At 40.1% G+C, this 18,001-nt stretch overlaps 1 protein-coding gene across 1 annotated transcript; it reads right to left on the bottom strand.

Moving 5' to 3' along the window:
- Nucleotides 1–4,494: 4,494 nt before the first annotated feature.
- Nucleotides 4,495–16,715, bottom strand: COMMD6 (COMM domain containing 6). Its single transcript, XM_012723131.1, has 4 exons — nt 16,600–16,715; nt 16,499–16,510; nt 8,328–8,480; nt 4,495–4,700 (listed from the first exon to the last, which is right to left on the bottom strand). Exons 1-4 carry the CDS (start codon nt 16,645–16,647, stop codon nt 4,650–4,652), a joined length of 264 nt encoding a protein of 87 aa, XP_012578585.1. The 5' UTR covers nt 16,648–16,715; the 3' UTR covers nt 4,495–4,649.
- Between the last annotated feature and the right edge of the window lie 1,286 nt (nt 16,716–18,001).

Raw genomic sequence — 18,001 nt, 5'->3', positions numbered from 1 at the left:
TATTTCTGTGTGCTGAGACATGGTGGTTAAATCAATAGTGGGAACAGTCCCTTTACAGGTCCTAATAAAATTAGGACTCGTTTGCAGATGACATAAAATTTCATATAACTGATGGTCCACCTAAGAAATTTCTTATTCAAATTTGCAAGTTTTCAATTATTTAATTCTGAAATTCTTGATCAGTATAGTGTATATTCTAAACTTATTGTAACATCATTCATTCCCTAAGAGTTAATGAAATGTGAACTAGCACAAAAGGAGGTAGATTATTTCTTTAGGCCATATATAACACGCTATATAGCAAGTTACCACCAGAATGCTGAATACATTTATTTGCTCCTGTGCAGAAGAGTTCACACAGCAGTCCTAACTGCTCACACTTCGCAAGCCCTGCTTACAAGGATGCCCTTGTCTGGCATCTGGGAACTTGAATTTCAGGCGAGTTCCCACCATCAACTGATATGAATGTGTTTAAACTATTTGAACAAACAATATAATTTATGCAAACCCCTGCATTCCTTCTGGGAGTCTGAAATTTGTGTAAGTGCCAGGCAGTGCTGCCTATATATTCAGTCCCAATAAAATCCTTGGGTATTGAGAGCCTCTAATGAGCATCTCTGGCAGCACTTCCTATAATTTGTCACAACTTGTTGCTTGCAGAATTATATGTAACTTCATCAGAAGAGGAATCATGAAAACTTTCACTACTTTAGCCTAACTGTATCCCATGTGCCTTCTCTTTGCTGATTCTGCTTCACCTCTTTTTTCTTTTTAATTTTATTAATTCATTTATTTTTGTGAAGAAGAACTGGAATGCAGACCAGAGATGTTGTGGGGGATCTTTGCAGTGTTAGCACTGAGACTCTCAGGCCACCAGGGAGGTCCTGTATCGCATCTTTTCACTATAGTAAATATAACTGTATGCTGAGTTCTTCTAATTAAAAAATGAGGGGTGGTTGTGATGCCCCCAAACTCAACTCAAAATCTATTTTTTAAAAAACCCTTAAATTGAGAATTAGAAGTTTGCGTGCCAACATCAAGAAATAGTTTTTAAATTAATTACTAATGAACATTTATGGATTCCTAAATTCCATGGTAATTCAAGAAATCTATAACAATTAATTCTAACTATAACTTGCTATGATGTTGACTGGAATGCTGTAACCAGTGCTATGAACAATTGATAAGAATCTCTTTCAACTGGTATCTACCAGTAGATGTTTTCTGTATAAAATGATAGCTGATTTGATCTGTTGAGTACTCTTTTTACTAGGCAGGCCCTATTTGCATCTCTTTTGACTAAACTGTATGTTTTGCTTTTATCTTGCAGTGACTCTAATGAATGTTTGAGAGGGGTTTTTGTTTTTGGTTCTTTCCTTAATTTTAACTTTTAAAAATTAATAGGTAAATTGCAGCCCAGTCTAAACCACTGTACAGGATGGTAACCTATGTATTAGACATTTCTTGGCACTGAATTTTTCCCCTTATTTTTACATGTACTTGCTTTCCTTTGCACATTTTTAAAGATTTATTTTATTTATGCTTACAGAACTGGTGTACAGGCCAGAGGTATGGTGAGTGAGAGGATTCACCAGAGACAGAGTGGGGAGCAGAACAGGCAGATGTACTGAAACACACTTGGGAGCAGCGGGTGGGTCAGGAGAGGGAAAGGTCTGCCACACCATGTGGGTCAGCTCCCTGGCTGGGAATCGAACTCATGATGCAGTGGCTTCTAAGAGCTTCATAGTGCAGAGCTTTAACCCACTGTGCCACCAGGGAGTGCCCTCCTCTGCACTTTTTAAAAATAATTATTTATTAACGCATACAAGAACTGGGGTACAGACCAGAGGTGCAGACGTGAGAGGATTCACCAGAGACAGAATAAGGAATAGAACAGACAGATCCACTGAAATAGACTGCTGAGGGATACAGTAAGTGAGACAGGGGAGGTCTGCTCCACCATGTGGGTCAGCTGCCTGGCCAGGGATAGAACTCTTGCTGTATCCATGTGAACAGCTTCACTGTGCTGTGGTTTAACCCCTCTGCACCACCAGAGTCCCTCAGCATTTTTTGCCTCTCTTCTTGTATACATTATTGCCAGACATTTCAAAACTTTTCTGTGAGCCCTGCAGCAAGGAACTTTTCAGCCAAAGCCCCAGAGGAAGGAATAAAAGAGTGCTATAGCATATGTACAGCAAGAATAGTGAGAAAAGACACAGTTAATATAGAAAATGAGAGGCAGGGCCCCTCTCTGGTAGCTCAGCAGGTTAAAGCACAGCACTATGAATCTCTCTGGAGCCACTGCTGCATAAGTTCGATCCTGGGCCTGGGAGCTGACCCACATGGCGTGGCAGACCTCTCCTGACCCACCTGCTGCTCCCCTCAGCAGTGTAGTTCAGTAGATCTGCTTGTTTTGCTCCGTCTCTGGTGAATTCTTTCACTGCTCACACCTCTGGCCTGTACCCCAGTTCTTGTATGCATAGATGAATAAATCTTAAAAAGAAAAAAATGAGAGGCATAGACTGAATGAGTCAATATATCACTCTGAGGCGGAGACCAAACTGCCCAGCTGTCTGCTGTGCCAGGGCCAGCTAGGCAGGGACATCTTGCCAGTGAGGACGGGCACTGGGGTTCTATAATTCCCTTTTCTCTGATTTCATGGCACTGCACACCCTTCTGATGTGCCTTTCTCAGGGGATGTTAATATGTTGAAAACACTGAAAGTGTTTACTGTTTTACAAGTGGTGTTTAATGTTCACAGCAACCCTAAGGGTTGTTATCCCTGTTTTACAGCTGAAAAAATAACCATTTCTACCTGGGGCTGTCCCTCTAGTCTCAAAATAAGCCATTGACATTTCTTTTCTCACTACGTATTTTCTCAAGAGCTGGGCCTCCATTTCATGCACCGTTGTCTCCATCATCAGCTTCTATGTAGCACAGCAATCTCAGGATTTTTTTTAACAATTTTTTTTTTATTTACGCACACAAAACTGGAGTACAGGCCAGAGGTGGGGGGCGAGGAGTAGTGAGAGCAACAGAACAGGCAGATTGGCGGAAATACGGCGGGTGGGACAGGAGAGGTCTGAAGCTCCTTGGCCAGGATCGAACTTGCGGTGAAGTAGCTGTAGATAGCTTCATAGTGCTACGCTTTTTTCATCCCTTGCACCACCACAGGGGCCTAATCTCAGAATTTTTTATTCAAAATGTCTGTTTGCCCCTCTACATATCTAGTATAAACTGGTGGACCAAGCACAGGGTAGTAAAAGCCTCCCCCAAGAGAAGAGACAAGCAGAAGACGGGGCATTCACTGGACCAGACCACGAAATCTCACCAGCAGCCATGTTGAAGATCCCACTACCCAAAGTCACGTGTGTTTATTCTGCAAAACAGAACAATCTTTTTTTTTTTTTAAGATCTATTTATTTTTATATACAGAGTTGGAGTATAGGCCAGAGGTGTGGGGAGTGAGAGGATTTACCAGAGACAGAGTGGGGAGCAGAGCAGGCAGAATGACTGAAATAAACTGCTGAGGGGCTCAATGGGCAGGTCAGGAAAGGTCCCCCATGCCATGTGGGTCACCCCTAAGCCAGGGATCAAACTCAAGCTGTAGTGTCTTGGAGAGCTTCACAGTGCTGTGCTTTAACCCTTTGGGCCACCAGGGAAAGGCCCGGATGAATCATCTCTCCCATTCTATTGTAAACTAACCAGCTGATTTTGAGTACTATGTGTTGTTAATTATATTACATCCCTTCCCCAATAGGTCAGAAGCCCTCTGAAAACTCTTTTCACCACTGTACACCAAGCGATGAGCACGGTCTAGCACATCAGGTATTTCAATAAATAAATGTGTTGAATGAATGAGTATCAAAAGCATTACAGTCTCCTTTGCCCTAACATTTTTCAATATAAATTAGTAAGTTTGGACTTTATTTCTATACTAGCTTCAGTGAATTTGGTCAGCATTAGTCATGCCTCCTAAGGCAAGCTCACTAGCCTGATAGTTTCTTGACTTTCAAAGTTCTAGATGTTGGTCCATAGTGGTGGGCAATAGCTTGATAGCATTGAGACGTTAATTCCTGCGCCACCAGGGAGACCCCTTTTTTACTATATATATATAAAGATTATTTATGCATACAAGAACTGGGGTAAAGGTCAGAGATGAGGGGGTGACAAGATCCACCAGACAGAGGGGGGGACCATAACAGGCAGACTGACGAATTACAGGGCTGAGGGGAGAGCAGCAGGGGAGACAGGAGAGGCCTGCTGCCTCATGTGGGTCGTCCCCTCCCTGGCCAGGTCAGGGACAGCCTCAGTGCTGTGCTTTAAGCCCCATGCGCCACCAGGGAGGCGCTCTTTCCCTTTCTTCCTTTTGCTGCTTGGTATCTAAACATGAGTTTCACAAGATGGAAGCCCAAATTCCCAAATTCGGGATGGCTTGTTAAAAGCAAATGAGCCTATTAATACATTTACAAAGTTACCCAAAATTACCACTAATTCCTGTTTATCTGACTTTTTATTTAAAAAAATAGAAAAACAAAAGTGCAATTTTTTTATTCAATAAATATAACTTGATTTTTATGCAGTTTTGTTACAGAAAGCGAAGTCCATGGTTTTAGAATGGTGAGTGTAATCTATCAACCACATCAGTTTCACACAGTTTCAATAACTGCAGCAATTTCCTTGAACTGTTTGTAGAAATTCTGGAGAGAAAAAAGAAAACATTAATTTTGCTTTCAGGTGACATTAAAGTACTTTTAATTATATTTGACCACCAGAAGCTACATAACATAGTGTTTGCATTCGTTAACTATTATTATTGAATGTTCTAATTAGAAATATACAGGTGTAATTTTTCTGGTACTGCAAGAAAAATACTACTATAGAAGTGGATAATTAGCATGACTGACGTCTTTAAACAAGAGAAAGCTTTTTTGAGACCATGCCAAAAAGATTTATTAAATACCCAGCACTGGGGCCCTCCCTAGTGGCGCAACGGGTTAGAACACAGCTCTGCAAGCTGGCCGCAATCATTTAAATGCAAGTTTGATCCTGCCTGGAAGGTGATCCACATGGCGCAGCAAACCTCTCCTGTCTCATGCGTCTGCCTCCTGTCTCATGCATCTGCTCCCTGCAGTATGTTTTGTCCATCTGCCTGTTCTGCTTCCCACTCTGACTCTGGTGAATCCTCTCATCATCCCTGCACCTCTGGCCTGTACCCCAGTTCTGTATGCATAAATAAATCTTAAAAAAAATAAAAACCAGCACTACTCTAATCACTGAAGATAAAAACAAAAAAGCCTGGTTAGTTCACAGGCTTCAAATCACACTGCATTTCAGGGTGAGAGGAACTGTGTTTTTTAAAACATGGATTCTAGTACAGTAAGTGATATAACATTAACAATACGGTAGAAGCTTATTTCATCTTCATTTGAAAGCTGAACTGTGATGGTGGTTCTGGAGAAGTAATCTTTACTAGTTCAGATAAGAATGGATAAAAAACAAATTCTCTTTTCCTTTCTCCTCTACCTGCCAAGAAGCTGAGGTAAACGGGGAAATTACACTTCAAAAATTGGGTTGCCTTCTAATGACTTATTTATTTGTATTTCCCTTCTTTTTGGGTCTTCATTCTCCATTTTGCTGCTTAAGGATATATGTATTTTGTTTTCACTTATGTCTGTTCATTTTAGAATGAAGCAAAATGTAGCTTCTTTGAAGATACAAGCCAATGCTCCAAAATCCAGCTTCCAAAAGATGTAAGTCTAAAAAATTCAATGACAGCTTTCAGTCCTATAATTTGACTAATGAGCTACGATTGCCTGGTTAACTTTCAACCATGTAAAAATTTAGAAGAGTCACCTCACAGAAAAGTAAAAACTAGGCTAAGATTGTGAATTATAAAAAGACCAAACCTATATTCTTTTGAAATTGGTTCAGTCCTTGTACATAATTGAAGGCTACTCACATAATACAATACACTACATTCATTTCCTTTTCATCAAGTCCTATTTCCTTCCAAGTGACCCATTAGGATGTTGATTCTATAACCATTATTTTTTGTTCTAATGCAAAGATATGTTTTAAAAGAAATCAAAGCATATGATCCAGTGATTCTACTTCTGGGTAAATATCAAAAGACCTATAATCATTACCTCAAAGAGATACCTGTACCCCCGTTCACAACAATATTATTCACAGTAGTCAGGATATGGAAATAATAAGGTATGCACTATTTACAGGTGAAGGAATAAGAAAATGTGCTATATAGAGAATAGTAATCAACCTCTATAAAGAAACCCTTTATGTTTTTAAATTTATTTATTTATGCATACAGACCTGGGGTACAGGCCAGAGGTGGGGGGGACGTGAGGGGATTCACCAGAGACAGAGTGGGGAGCAAAACAGGCAAATCTACTGAAATACACTGCTGAGAGGAGTAGTGGGCGGGTCAGGAGAGGTCTGCCACACCATATGGGTCACCTCCCTGGCCAGAATTGAACTCATGCTACAGTGGCTGTGATAGCTTTGTACTGCTGTGTTTTAACCCTTTGCGTCACCAGAGGGGGCCCTGAAATCCTACTATTTTTGACAACATAAGATGAAACTGGAGGACATTAGTTTAGGTGAAATAAGACAAACACAGAAAAGATGTATTTGTCCATAAGTGTAGAATATAAAAAGTAAAACTCAAAGTAACACAGAGTAGCTGGTGGTCGCCAAGGGCTGAGGGTGGGGGAAATGGAGGATGCTGGTCAAAAGGTAGAAATGTTCAATCATCAGATGAATTAAGTTTTGGAGACCTAGGTTGTAGTATTGTGAATATTGTGAATGATAATATATATTTTTAGTATTTTAAGTCTGATAATACATCTCAAGTGTTCTCACCATACATATACATATAGTAAGTATGTCAGGTAATACATATGCTAATTAGCTGGGTTATGTTAATCATTTCACAATGTATACATCTACCAAAACATCACATTGTGCACCTTAACTACATATTGATACAATTTCAGTTATACTTAAACCAAGCTGAAGGAAAACCATAATTGTGAAGGAAAAAAAACACAAAGCCTCCTAAAATGATATTTAAAAACTTTTATTTTTAAAAAATTTTATTTATGCACAGAAGAGCTGGGGTATAGGCCAGAGGACAGGGATGAGAGGTTTCAGTAGAGTGTAAAGCAGAACAGGCAAATTTATTGAAATACACTGCTAAGGGGTGCAGCAGGAGACAGGAGAGGTCTGCTGGGCTGTGTTTGGGTCAGCTCCCTGGTTGGGGATGGAACTCAGGTGACAGCACAGAGACTTAACCCCTGGGTAACCTGGGGAGCCCCAAGAAGCTTTTCTTTAAAAGGAAGCATAGGACCAATATATTTTCCCAAAAAATTTACAAAGAATTCTCAACTGAGGCCCTGCCTGGTGGCGCAGGGTGTTAAAGCACAGCACGATGAAGCTGTCCCGCGCCACTGCAGCACTTCACCCCGCAGACTCCCATCCTGTCCACTGCTCCCCTCAACAGTGTATTTCAGTCAGTTCGCCTGTTCTCTTCCCCACACTCTTTCTCTAGTGAATCCTCTCACCCCCACTGTACACCTCTGGCCTGTACCCCAGTTCTTGTATGCATAAATAAATATTTTTTAAAAATTAAAAAAAAAATTCTCAACCCATTTCCTTTTTATTCACTATGGTTGTTTTTCTGCTGCAGAGCTTCTGACCAAATCTCTCACCAGAGGGGACAAAACAATGAAACAAAAGCAAAACTCTAAGGTGAGTTAAATTAGTCAATGGCAAGTGACACTCATGCATGCACTTTAAAAGTCTATCTCATTTCTCAACCTCTCCCCCTTTTTCTTCTTCAGTCACATAAAAGAGGTAGAATGATAATATGAATAATGTAAATACAGATTACTGTTGCTCTGACTTGCTCCTTGTAAAAAAAAAAAATTAGAAAATTCAGGGTCATCACTATTCAAAGATAAGATTCATTTTATCTTAACATTCTTAACAATAAGCATAGGAATAAAATAGTTAAATGCAAAGTAAACATTCTGCCAGAGATGACAATTTCCCAAGTGCATGAATAGAAAACTGTGAAAGTATCAGCTACAATAGACACATTCAACATAGGAGATGGAAAATAACTTATGAAATTTCCAAAGGGAACCAATTCAGATCCTTTGTGTGTGCTAACAAGTGTAAAGTATAACAAAACAACTGCAAATAAATGGTGATTAAAATTTTCCTCTAAGAATGATCTTAAGCATCTTTTTAAAAGCAGCAATTATAGAACAATGAACTAAAATTCAATGAGTCAAATCACAAACCTGAAACTGTGGAATTGTCATTTCAAAGGACTTGTTCTTTACTTGGCCTGACTGATCAGCCACTTTTAGCATCACTGCCACATAAGGATACTTAAGCGATTTGCAATTGTTGGAGCTCACGGCCATCCCCAGTTTCCACTGAAAATCCACAAGCTGTAATGGAATAGTACAAATGACACAGGGTAAAGGCATTGCCTTGAATGCAAGTATTCAGTGTAACTGCGCTCACATTCAACTTTTAGTTTCAATGCCAATGGCAGTTAAAGAAATTCCTTCATTTTAGTATCACTCAGGAACAATATTGAAATGAAAATGCAGAGGCAGTTAAGGCATATAGAGAGCTAGAAAACAGCACTGTCATCATCACAAAAGGAAAAACACAAAGCTCCTCCAGCATGTGTGTAATGGAAGTAGAAGGAAGATATGGCAATACTCGTTTTTTTTTTTTTATTTTGCTTCTGCACCGAAGGGGCCTTCAAATGCTTTAAAGCATCTCTTACATCCTTTTCCTGTTCCACATAAACCTTGCCCTCGTTGCACAACTCAGAAGTCAAAGTTATGTACCATCTTCATAGCTGATCAAGGCACACATGAGAACCATTCCAATGTCTTTCCTTCCCACAGTCTCAACCTCAAACCTTACAGCAGCCTAAAGACTGGCTGAGAAGGTGGTTTTAGATTTCATCAGGTTGATGATGGATACCTGCCAAGTGTTGGACAGTGCAGTGTTATGTATTAATTACCTCAGTGAATCATAACATTGGAGGGTATTATTCCCATTTTGCACATGACAAAAGCCAGCTTCAGGGCAATTAGACAACTTGTGCGTCTGGACAACACATTTCTGGAATGAGAACTGAAAGCTATGTCTGTCTGACTCCAAAGATTACATACTTATTGACTGGCTGCCTCAGTATGTCTGATCTAATTCCTGTCAATGACTGTTCAGCATTGCCTGACATAAACAGGCTTAGATAAATGCAGCTGTTAATACTGACTCTCAAACATAATCTCATGAAGGAAGGCATTTTGTGTCTTGATTCTAAGCTTGCACAGGTATAGAGCACAGAGCAGAGGTACTCACAAAAAATATTTATCCATTCATGCCATTTGCTGCCAAATTAGTGCTAACTAGGCAAAATAATAATAATAATGATAATAATAATAATAATAATAAGCCTTGTTTGTTGGTGAACTTGATTTTGGCAGAGTTGGCATAAGAACCAAAATTTCCTCCTAGCTCAAATGGTCTTTAGACAAATCAGCTACAGCATGAACACCAGGCTGATGCTGATAAAAGGTTAGTGTCGTTACTAACTGAAAAGGTTATATAAGACACATTTTAAATGGAAATGTTCAATACAAAAATAAAGGATACTGTTTTAAAATAACACTAGATGGTTAATAAATACATGAAAAAGTGTTCAGTTATCACCAAGCAACAAGGAAATGCAAATTTAATACCACAAGGCGCTACCGGCACCATTCCAAGAACTGGTCAGTAGGATGTGTCACATGTTGTTGGAGGACATCTACACTGGGCTTATCTTTTTGGAAAACTGCCTCTATCTAGTAATCGCCATCTCAATAAAACTGATGTTATTCAATTATAGGGAAATAATATAAAAAAACATGCCTACAGAATACATGGTTTTCAGTTAATATATTCCCAATAGACCTTAGCTGTAAACAACTGTACTCTTCATTGGTAATAACATGCTAAACAAAATACTGTACAGCAATGAAAATGAACTTAGATATACTAACACCAAAATATTGGGGGGAAATTAAAAGTTTTGATTCCATTCACTTACAAAACAGGAAGTATTGTTTAGGGAGGCATACACAGATGACAGAACTGTCAAGAGAATTAAGAACAGGATATGACAGGAGGAAAATCATAATCTATAGGGAGGACAGAAGAGACTGACTTGACTAGGGAGGGCTATGTGGTGAATTTCTGGGTACTTGTGATTTTTCTTGAATTTTGATTGGGGTGTCAGATGATCACTTTTAAATAACTTTTTTTTTTGGTTAACTATAGGAGATGGTTAACTAAAAGTATTGTGGCTATCATTTTGCAACATATAGGTTATTATGCAGTATACTTAAACTTATACAAGTAACTGTAGGTTAATTATAGCTCAAGAAAATTGGGGAAAAAAACTGAAAAAAAATCACTAAACTTTCCATATGTCATACACGTTTTGATACATATTTTATTTTGCACATATACCCAGAGGGTGAGACAGGATTTAAGTTGGTGAATTCCACATTTCTGCTTGAAAAGAAAATTTTATCGTGATCCAAGATAAACTTTAGAGGGGCTGCTATGAATTCAATTTTGAATAAACAATTAAAAGAGGAATATGTGACATACAGACCATAAATACAAATGCTTAGGAAATAAAATAGTGTCTGGTTAAGAGATAGAGCATAATCTGTCACAAAGTGTGGGGGGGTCCTTATAAGGAAAACACACAAGTGATCAGAAGTCCAATAATTCTTTGCAAATTCAAACTTCAGAGATTTACAAAGCACTCTCATATACTTTATTTAAATATGGGAAACATCTCATTTAAACTTTTCTGTAGGTAATGGGGATTTACTGAACTGAGTAAAAGGAACATATTGTTTAAAAAATAGTCACCTCTTCAGAGTTAAACACAATAATCCAAGGAAGGGGTTTTAAATGCCTGAACTAAGGTGGTGACAAGTAGGACTAAGTTGATGCTACAAAGAATCAAGGGTCTTAAGTGATACCAAAATTTGAGTCCAGGGCCCTCCCTGGTGGCACAGCAGGTTGGAGTGCTGCACCGCAAAGCCATGGCCTTGGTGGCTTCAGTGCAAGTTTGATCCCCGCCCCAGAGGTGACACACAGGGCACAGCAGACCTCTTCTGCTCCCCCACTGCTCCCCTCAGCAGTGTACTTTGTCCATCTGCCTGTTCTGCTCCCCTTTCTGACTCTGGTGAATCCTTTTGCTGCCCCTGTACCTCTGGCTGTACCCCACTTCTGTATGCATAAATAAATCTTTAAAAAAATTTTTTTGAGTCCAGGTTACTGTGAAAATGATATCATCTATCAGTTAGGACTTTATATAGTTTAAGTCCAAAGCTATTAAGTAGGAATTGATAGGGAATATCAATAGAGGAATGTTCAATAGCTGGTTAAAAATCCAAGACCAGGAGTCTAAGGAACCTATGATTACCAGTATCTTCTTTTAAATCAATTCAGTGATGATATCCAAAAATTCAATTAACACTACTTAAATGTACTCAGCCTGTATAACTGCTTCATGCAAGAAGTCCATCTTTACTGACCACAAATAGCTACTAAGAGAATGACATTGCTTACTTGATCCTGAAAGTCTGAAGTGAAATGGAATTACCTAGGACATTTAGCAGAAAAGCAATTAAGGAACTTAATTCTGGAGTCTACTGACCACTGTTAGAGAAACTGACAGGCGAGGAGGAAATAGAGCTTGCAGCAAGGCATTTTTTTGTGTGAAGTTGGTGAAAGCTCGGATTAGGCTATGACTTGAGGGATCTCCGAAATCCTAAATTGAACCTTTAAGTGCAAATGAAAGCAAATCAAGTAAATGAATTAAGCTTAAATAGAAAATAATTGCACAGATATTTAAAAGAGAAAAAAAAAAGCTCAGAACACACTTGTTACTGTAGGTGTCAGAAGTGAAATAATGTAGCCTCAAAATTCTCACCAGTATAAAGAAAATGATTAAAAACTACAAAGAAAAAAATCCAGTGGTAAACATCCAATGGCAAATTTATTCCAAAGAAAATCAATCAGAAAACAAGTATATATTAAAAAGTAAAGAACTTAGTCACACCAAAAATTAGATGCCATAGCAGAATTCATCAGGATGATAAAAACATCACTATAAAGACCATAAAAAATTAACTCATTTTTATTTTTCAAAAATCATAAAATCACAAAAATAATCATGCATAACTCTATCACAGTATAAACTATTCTCATATCTCTATGTCCCCATTAGGGTCTGTACCTCTCTTTTTTTATAGCTGATCACAAATGCACTTTTAGTTTTTAAATAAGTTTTCAACTGGGGAGAGTGTTGTGTTCTGTACACATTGATCCTTCCAAAAAGCCTATGAGAAAACTGACTGAACAATGTATCCAAAGTTAGAAAACTAGTCCAGCTTGTGTTGAAACCCAAATTTATCTGATTCCAGACTCCTCTTACACTTAGAGTATGATTACTGTTTGGAAATGAACTATGTCCTGGTAGGTCAAAAAAATACATTAAGTCTGGGGTGAGGCAAGGATGTTCAGCATCTTCTACATGTGGAGTTGAACTGTCCAACACCAACAATATTTATCATGAGCTAAATGTGACCCTTTAAATAAAAAGATTTTAAAAATCCAGTTCCTTTGCACTAGTCACTTATCAAGGGCTTAACAGCTACACGTGCCACACTGGACAGAGCCCGAACAGAAAATTAACATCATCACACAAAGCTCTATTAGACAGTGATATGTGTTCTAAGTACCTTTATATGTGGAAATTGATTGAAGGGCATATTGCTACTTGGGGGCTCATATTTGCTCTAGCCTGAGTTTACTGAGTTACTAGCCTTTCCCCATCTTATCTAACAATACCATCATATACACTTTGATTTATTTTCTTCATAGCCATTTATTATCTGAAATGCTTACTACCTTTTTCCTCAAGAAAATGCAAATTCCATGAAAGCCGGTGCACTGTTCATCTAGATTAGTGAATCAACTTGAATTAATAGCTGGTATAAAGTCGTTGTTCAAATTAAGTATTTATTGGATTGTTTACAGCTTCTGGAGTAGGTGGCAATTGGTCTCCAAAAACAATGTTCAATGACCTATTGCATTCTTCCCTGTCTACATTTGCTCCTCAGATTAAGAAGTGGAGCTTAATTTTCCCTCTACATGAAACAGTGCTCCGTGTGATTGCCCTGACCAGTAGAACATGCTAGAAGAGGCTCGGTGGCATCTTCCCGCCTGGGTCTTAGGATGGTGAGTGTCTGCTCCTCCATGGAATGCTGACTATGGGGACTCTCCCTCACGGAAAGCAGCCACCATGTGAGCAGCCATGTGAAGAAAAACCAAGTCCCTCTAATTATCAGCTCAGGCAGAGGTTACAGCCTAAGTCATCACTCATCACGGGAGTGAGCCCTCTAGACTTCTGTCCCAATTAGGCACCCAGATGACTGGAGCTCCAGCTGACATGATGGGGAGTAGAAACCACCACCCAGCTAAGCCCAGTTAATGCACAGAATCACGAGAGATAATTAAACAGCTGTTTTTTAGTCATTCATTTTTGGGTGGTTTGTCAGGCAGCAATAGATAATTAAAGCAGGGAAACTGGCTGCAATAACTTTGTCAATAAACTTCAAGTGGATGTATGACTTATCAAAATTGTATTCTAACTATGTCATCTCAGCTATATATGTTTACAGGAATGTTAACAAATATAAAGAACAAAAAAAGTAGTTCAGATTTGGTTTACCAGTTTCTCCTGAGATGTCCACAGTGCCAGTAAAAATAACAGAGAAGAATAAAATATTTCTCATGAAGCACAGGAGAGGTAAGAAGGCACTTACAGCATGGGGCAGAACTTCTTTGAGGAAGTGTTTTGTTTTGTTTTTTTTTTTTTTTTTTTAAGTAGGAAGAGCCCTAAATAAAGTGAAGGAAAAGCTACGAAAAATTTCAACAGAGGGTCTGCTGAGTAAAATGCAGGAACAGTGAGGCCCATGTGGCTGGAGTGGAATGAACTATAAAAGGGAAGAGGTGTTTTGAAGGGCCCTGTGTGCCAAGGTAAATAATTGAGACTTTTGACTAGACTTACAGAATCTTGAAAAGCTTCAAGTAGGGGAGGAAGCTATTCTGACTTAGACTGCAAAAACTCGTCAGGACTGGGTCTCCCTGGTGGCCTAGGAGTAGTCTCAGCACTATCACCACTGGGGCCTGAGTTCCATCCCCAGCCAGGGAGCTGACCCACATGGCGCGGCAGACCCCTCCTGGCCCACCTGCTGTTCCCCTCAGCAGTGTATTTCAGTCAGTCTGCCTGTTCTGTTCCCCACTCCATCTCTGATGAATCCTCTCACACACATTCACTCCCCTGCCACCTAGCAATTCTGGCCTATTCTACAAACAAAACAAACACTAATTGGGGAAAAGGGCATTAAGGAAATTAGGAAGTTCCAGTTGGGAGCTTAGCAGCAGGGTAGGTAAGATAGTAGCTCAGTTTTAAGGAAAGGTGAACTTAGAATCTAAAGGTAGAGAAAACAGTGTGCTGACAAGTTTGTAGGAGGCGTGAACTCTGCATGGAGGTGTGAACTCTGACTGGAGGTGGTCATACCTGAACTCCCTAATTCATATGTGGTTGAGATACATTTCAAGACTCAGAGATATGAGAGCTCAAAGAATTCCAACTATTAGCCCTAAAAATTAGTTACATCTGGCACATTTAAAAAGCATACAATACAAATGAAATACAGTTGAATGTCATAAACATTTTTGAATACATATAATCACTGTCTCGCATGTTAAAAAAAACAATGCATAAACTATGAATAATTTACTTGTCACTCCAGGTTAGGAAGCAGTAGTTTGTCCTGTGGCCTCACCTCTCTGGTGGCTCAAAAAAAGTTGTTTGTTTGGCTTTTTACTTGTTTTTAGGATAGGGTAGTTGACTTCAAGCTTCTTATATAGATGTCCAGCAGGAAATTGGAAGTTAATCGCTTTTTGTGATTTTTCTTTACAAAGGTTTCAAACATCATGTGTCCAATTTACTGGGTATTTAATAGATGTCAAGGATATCTTTAAAAAGTATTTTCAACAGAGTTAACTTTCTAAACTCTCAAATAAATTTTGTGAAGTATGTGGAAGGGATATGTGGCAGGCTGCATAATCCCCCACCCTCCTCAAATATGTCCGCTTTCCAATCTCTGAAACCTGTAACATGACAAATCAGACCTTGCAGATATGACTGAATTAAAGGTCTTGAAGGGGGATGATCTTCCTAGCAGTGTAATCACAGGGATCCTTCTAAGACAGGTATTGGGGGGACAGCAGAGGAGGTAGTATGATGATGGTAGCAAAGAGTAAAAACAGCAGCAGATTAACATGATGTGCTTTGAAGATGTAAATAGAGATCACAACATAATGAATCACTTCTCCAAGCTAGAAAAGACCAGGAAACATTCTCTTCTAAAGCCTCCAGAAGGAAACAGCCCTGCTAACACCTTGATTTTCATAGACTAATTTTGGACTTCAAATCTCCAGAAGTGCAATGCAGCAACGTTGTTTGAAACAACTCCCTCCAACCACCCCCCCCCAGTCAAAAGTTTTGAGTTTTAAAACCCTATAACCTAGCATAATTTAGTTTCAGAATATCATAACACACACATGATTTAGCATAAGGGATAAAATGATTTATGAGACTGAATGTACAGTAAGTCAGTAACTGACTTCCTCCTCCAGGAGAGAAGTCAAGGGACATCTTTCATCCCTTGTATACTCATTTTATCTTATCTCAGCCCTTCTTTATATTTTGTATAGACCAAGGTAACTCCAGACCTGCCACACTATGTAGTGTTAGTACTGGTATTCGCGTAAGTATGCAGTAAGTTATTTGTCTAAAAAATAATTAGCTAAAACAGGGCTGGAACACTTGAAACAACAAATGAGGGCTAACACAAACATAAAATTTTAAATTCTTGTTCCTTAAGTAAAAAAATAAAGTTAAAGTCTGCTCTGAAAATAACTTTGAGGAGTAAGAAACGATTTGCGGTGCTATTTCCGTTAAAAGTTAATTTCTTCGTTCTCCATACCTCATCTAAAATAATGCATGCCTAAATTGGGGAGGGGGAAGCCCCCTTATTAAGGAAGAACTACATATTTGTACTTATGAAGCTGGGTGGGTGGGGAGGTCAAGCTACAGGGCAGTGGCTACCCTGTCGGATGCAAAAAGGAAGGCGCAAAGCGGAGTGGCGATGCAAGTCAGTCGCCCGCGACCGGGGCCCGGGCCTGGGCCTGCGGGGCGATCTGGACAGGCTCAACCGAGCAGCATCCACGGGTGGCCGGAGGCAGGGCAGGCAGGTGTTGCCGCCCACCCGTTGCCCAGCGGAGGTCGAAAAGACGGCTGTCCACTCACCTGGTTGGTGACCTGAAACGGGAGCAGAAAACACAGTTTAGGGCAAGATCACTCTGGCTTTACAGCGCTTCTGTCCCGGCTCCTTCCAAAGGCACACTTACCCTGGACTTGGCATCCAGCAGCGGCTCGGGGGCGCCCTCCATCGCCATCACCGGCCGCCCGCGCCGCCCGCCAGGTGGACGCTCCCCAGGCCGCCGCGCTTCCGCTTCCTCTTCCTGCCCCTCTGGTCGGGCGCACGCAGAGGATGCGGGAGGAGGGGCAGAAGTATTCAACTTTGTGTAGCTCGTCCTTGTAGCCTTTAAAAATAAGTTTTAATTATTTGCCCATCGAAAGAAAGGAGGAACTGTAAGAGAAGGTGCCCAAAGATGAGGAAGCGGCTTTGTTCAGAGAAGCTCACGTTAGCTTCAGACTGCCGCCTCCCCCTGACGCTGTAGACGTGGACTCGTCCCAGCCGCGGGCCCACAGCGCCCTCTGCCGGAGCGTGAGCGGACTGCACGAGTAATTGAGCCTAACAATAGTTTGGCTGCATCTGGAATGCCGCGCCCTCTGCCCAGTGGAATTTCGTTCTGCAAGGCTGAAGCCTGTTGGAATTCTGTAAGAATAGCTTTCCGCCACTCGGATTTGCTTCACGGACTTAGCTGGGTGTGGTACCGGGATGCATTTCTCTCTCCCGGTTGCCACTGTCCTATTCCACCCTTCAACCTGATGACAGCAATACTTTCCGTCTGGTCTTCCCACTTCCCTCCTACTCATCTCAAATCCATTCTAGACAGTATCCAAAATTATCTCCTCGCCAAGTTGTTATTTTTTAAAACTTGATTTTTCTCCCCCCAGAAAAGTTGCAATAACAATCCACCGAGCATCTGTATAGTCTTTATCTAGATTCACCAACTTACTGTTTCCACATCTGCTTTACCTCTAGTTACAGTAATGACAACAATTTTTCTCTATGTACTTGCTCATATATGGCATAAGAACGGGTATTTTGCCACTGATCGGATACTACGATTCTAACACATGATCCAAATTATATTTTCAAAAAACATTGTCTACCATAGCCACCACCAGAATCTAGTAAGAAGCCACCCGTGAATTTAGTTATCATTTATTGCTTTCCATCTTTATATATTGTAGGGGACTGTTTAGTGCCTATGGGTATGTGGCCACCAGCACCTCTGAGCCCATAGCCTGTGGCTCATGGTCCCAGGGAGAAAAGGAAGCTATTCTTTTATCTTAATCCTCAAAGAGGTCTCTGATTTTCCTTCTTGGGTAATATGCCCACCCTTCCTCTAATACAGGGGCCTCGGGGGTCTCGGGTGACACATTACTACTTTCCCCAAGTCCCATGTTGTGACCACAAGAGATAGAATCATGTGGTTGGAAGTGTCATTAGCAACAAAATGGACGAGAAGCTGAACCTACAGGAGATAGAGGTGAGGATATGAAACATAATCTTGATAAAAAGATGCTGGAAAAATGGAGCCCTCTCTGGTGGAGCAGCAA

Source organism: Condylura cristata, unplaced genomic scaffold, assembly GCF_000260355.1.
Source record: "Condylura cristata isolate star-nosed mole 26May11 unplaced genomic scaffold, ConCri1.0 scaffold00010, whole genome shotgun sequence".
Classification (NCBI taxonomy): domain Eukaryota; kingdom Metazoa; phylum Chordata; class Mammalia; order Eulipotyphla; family Talpidae; genus Condylura; species Condylura cristata.
Note: the sequence above shows the minus strand (reverse complement) of the source record. Positions and strands in the feature narration are given on the sequence as shown.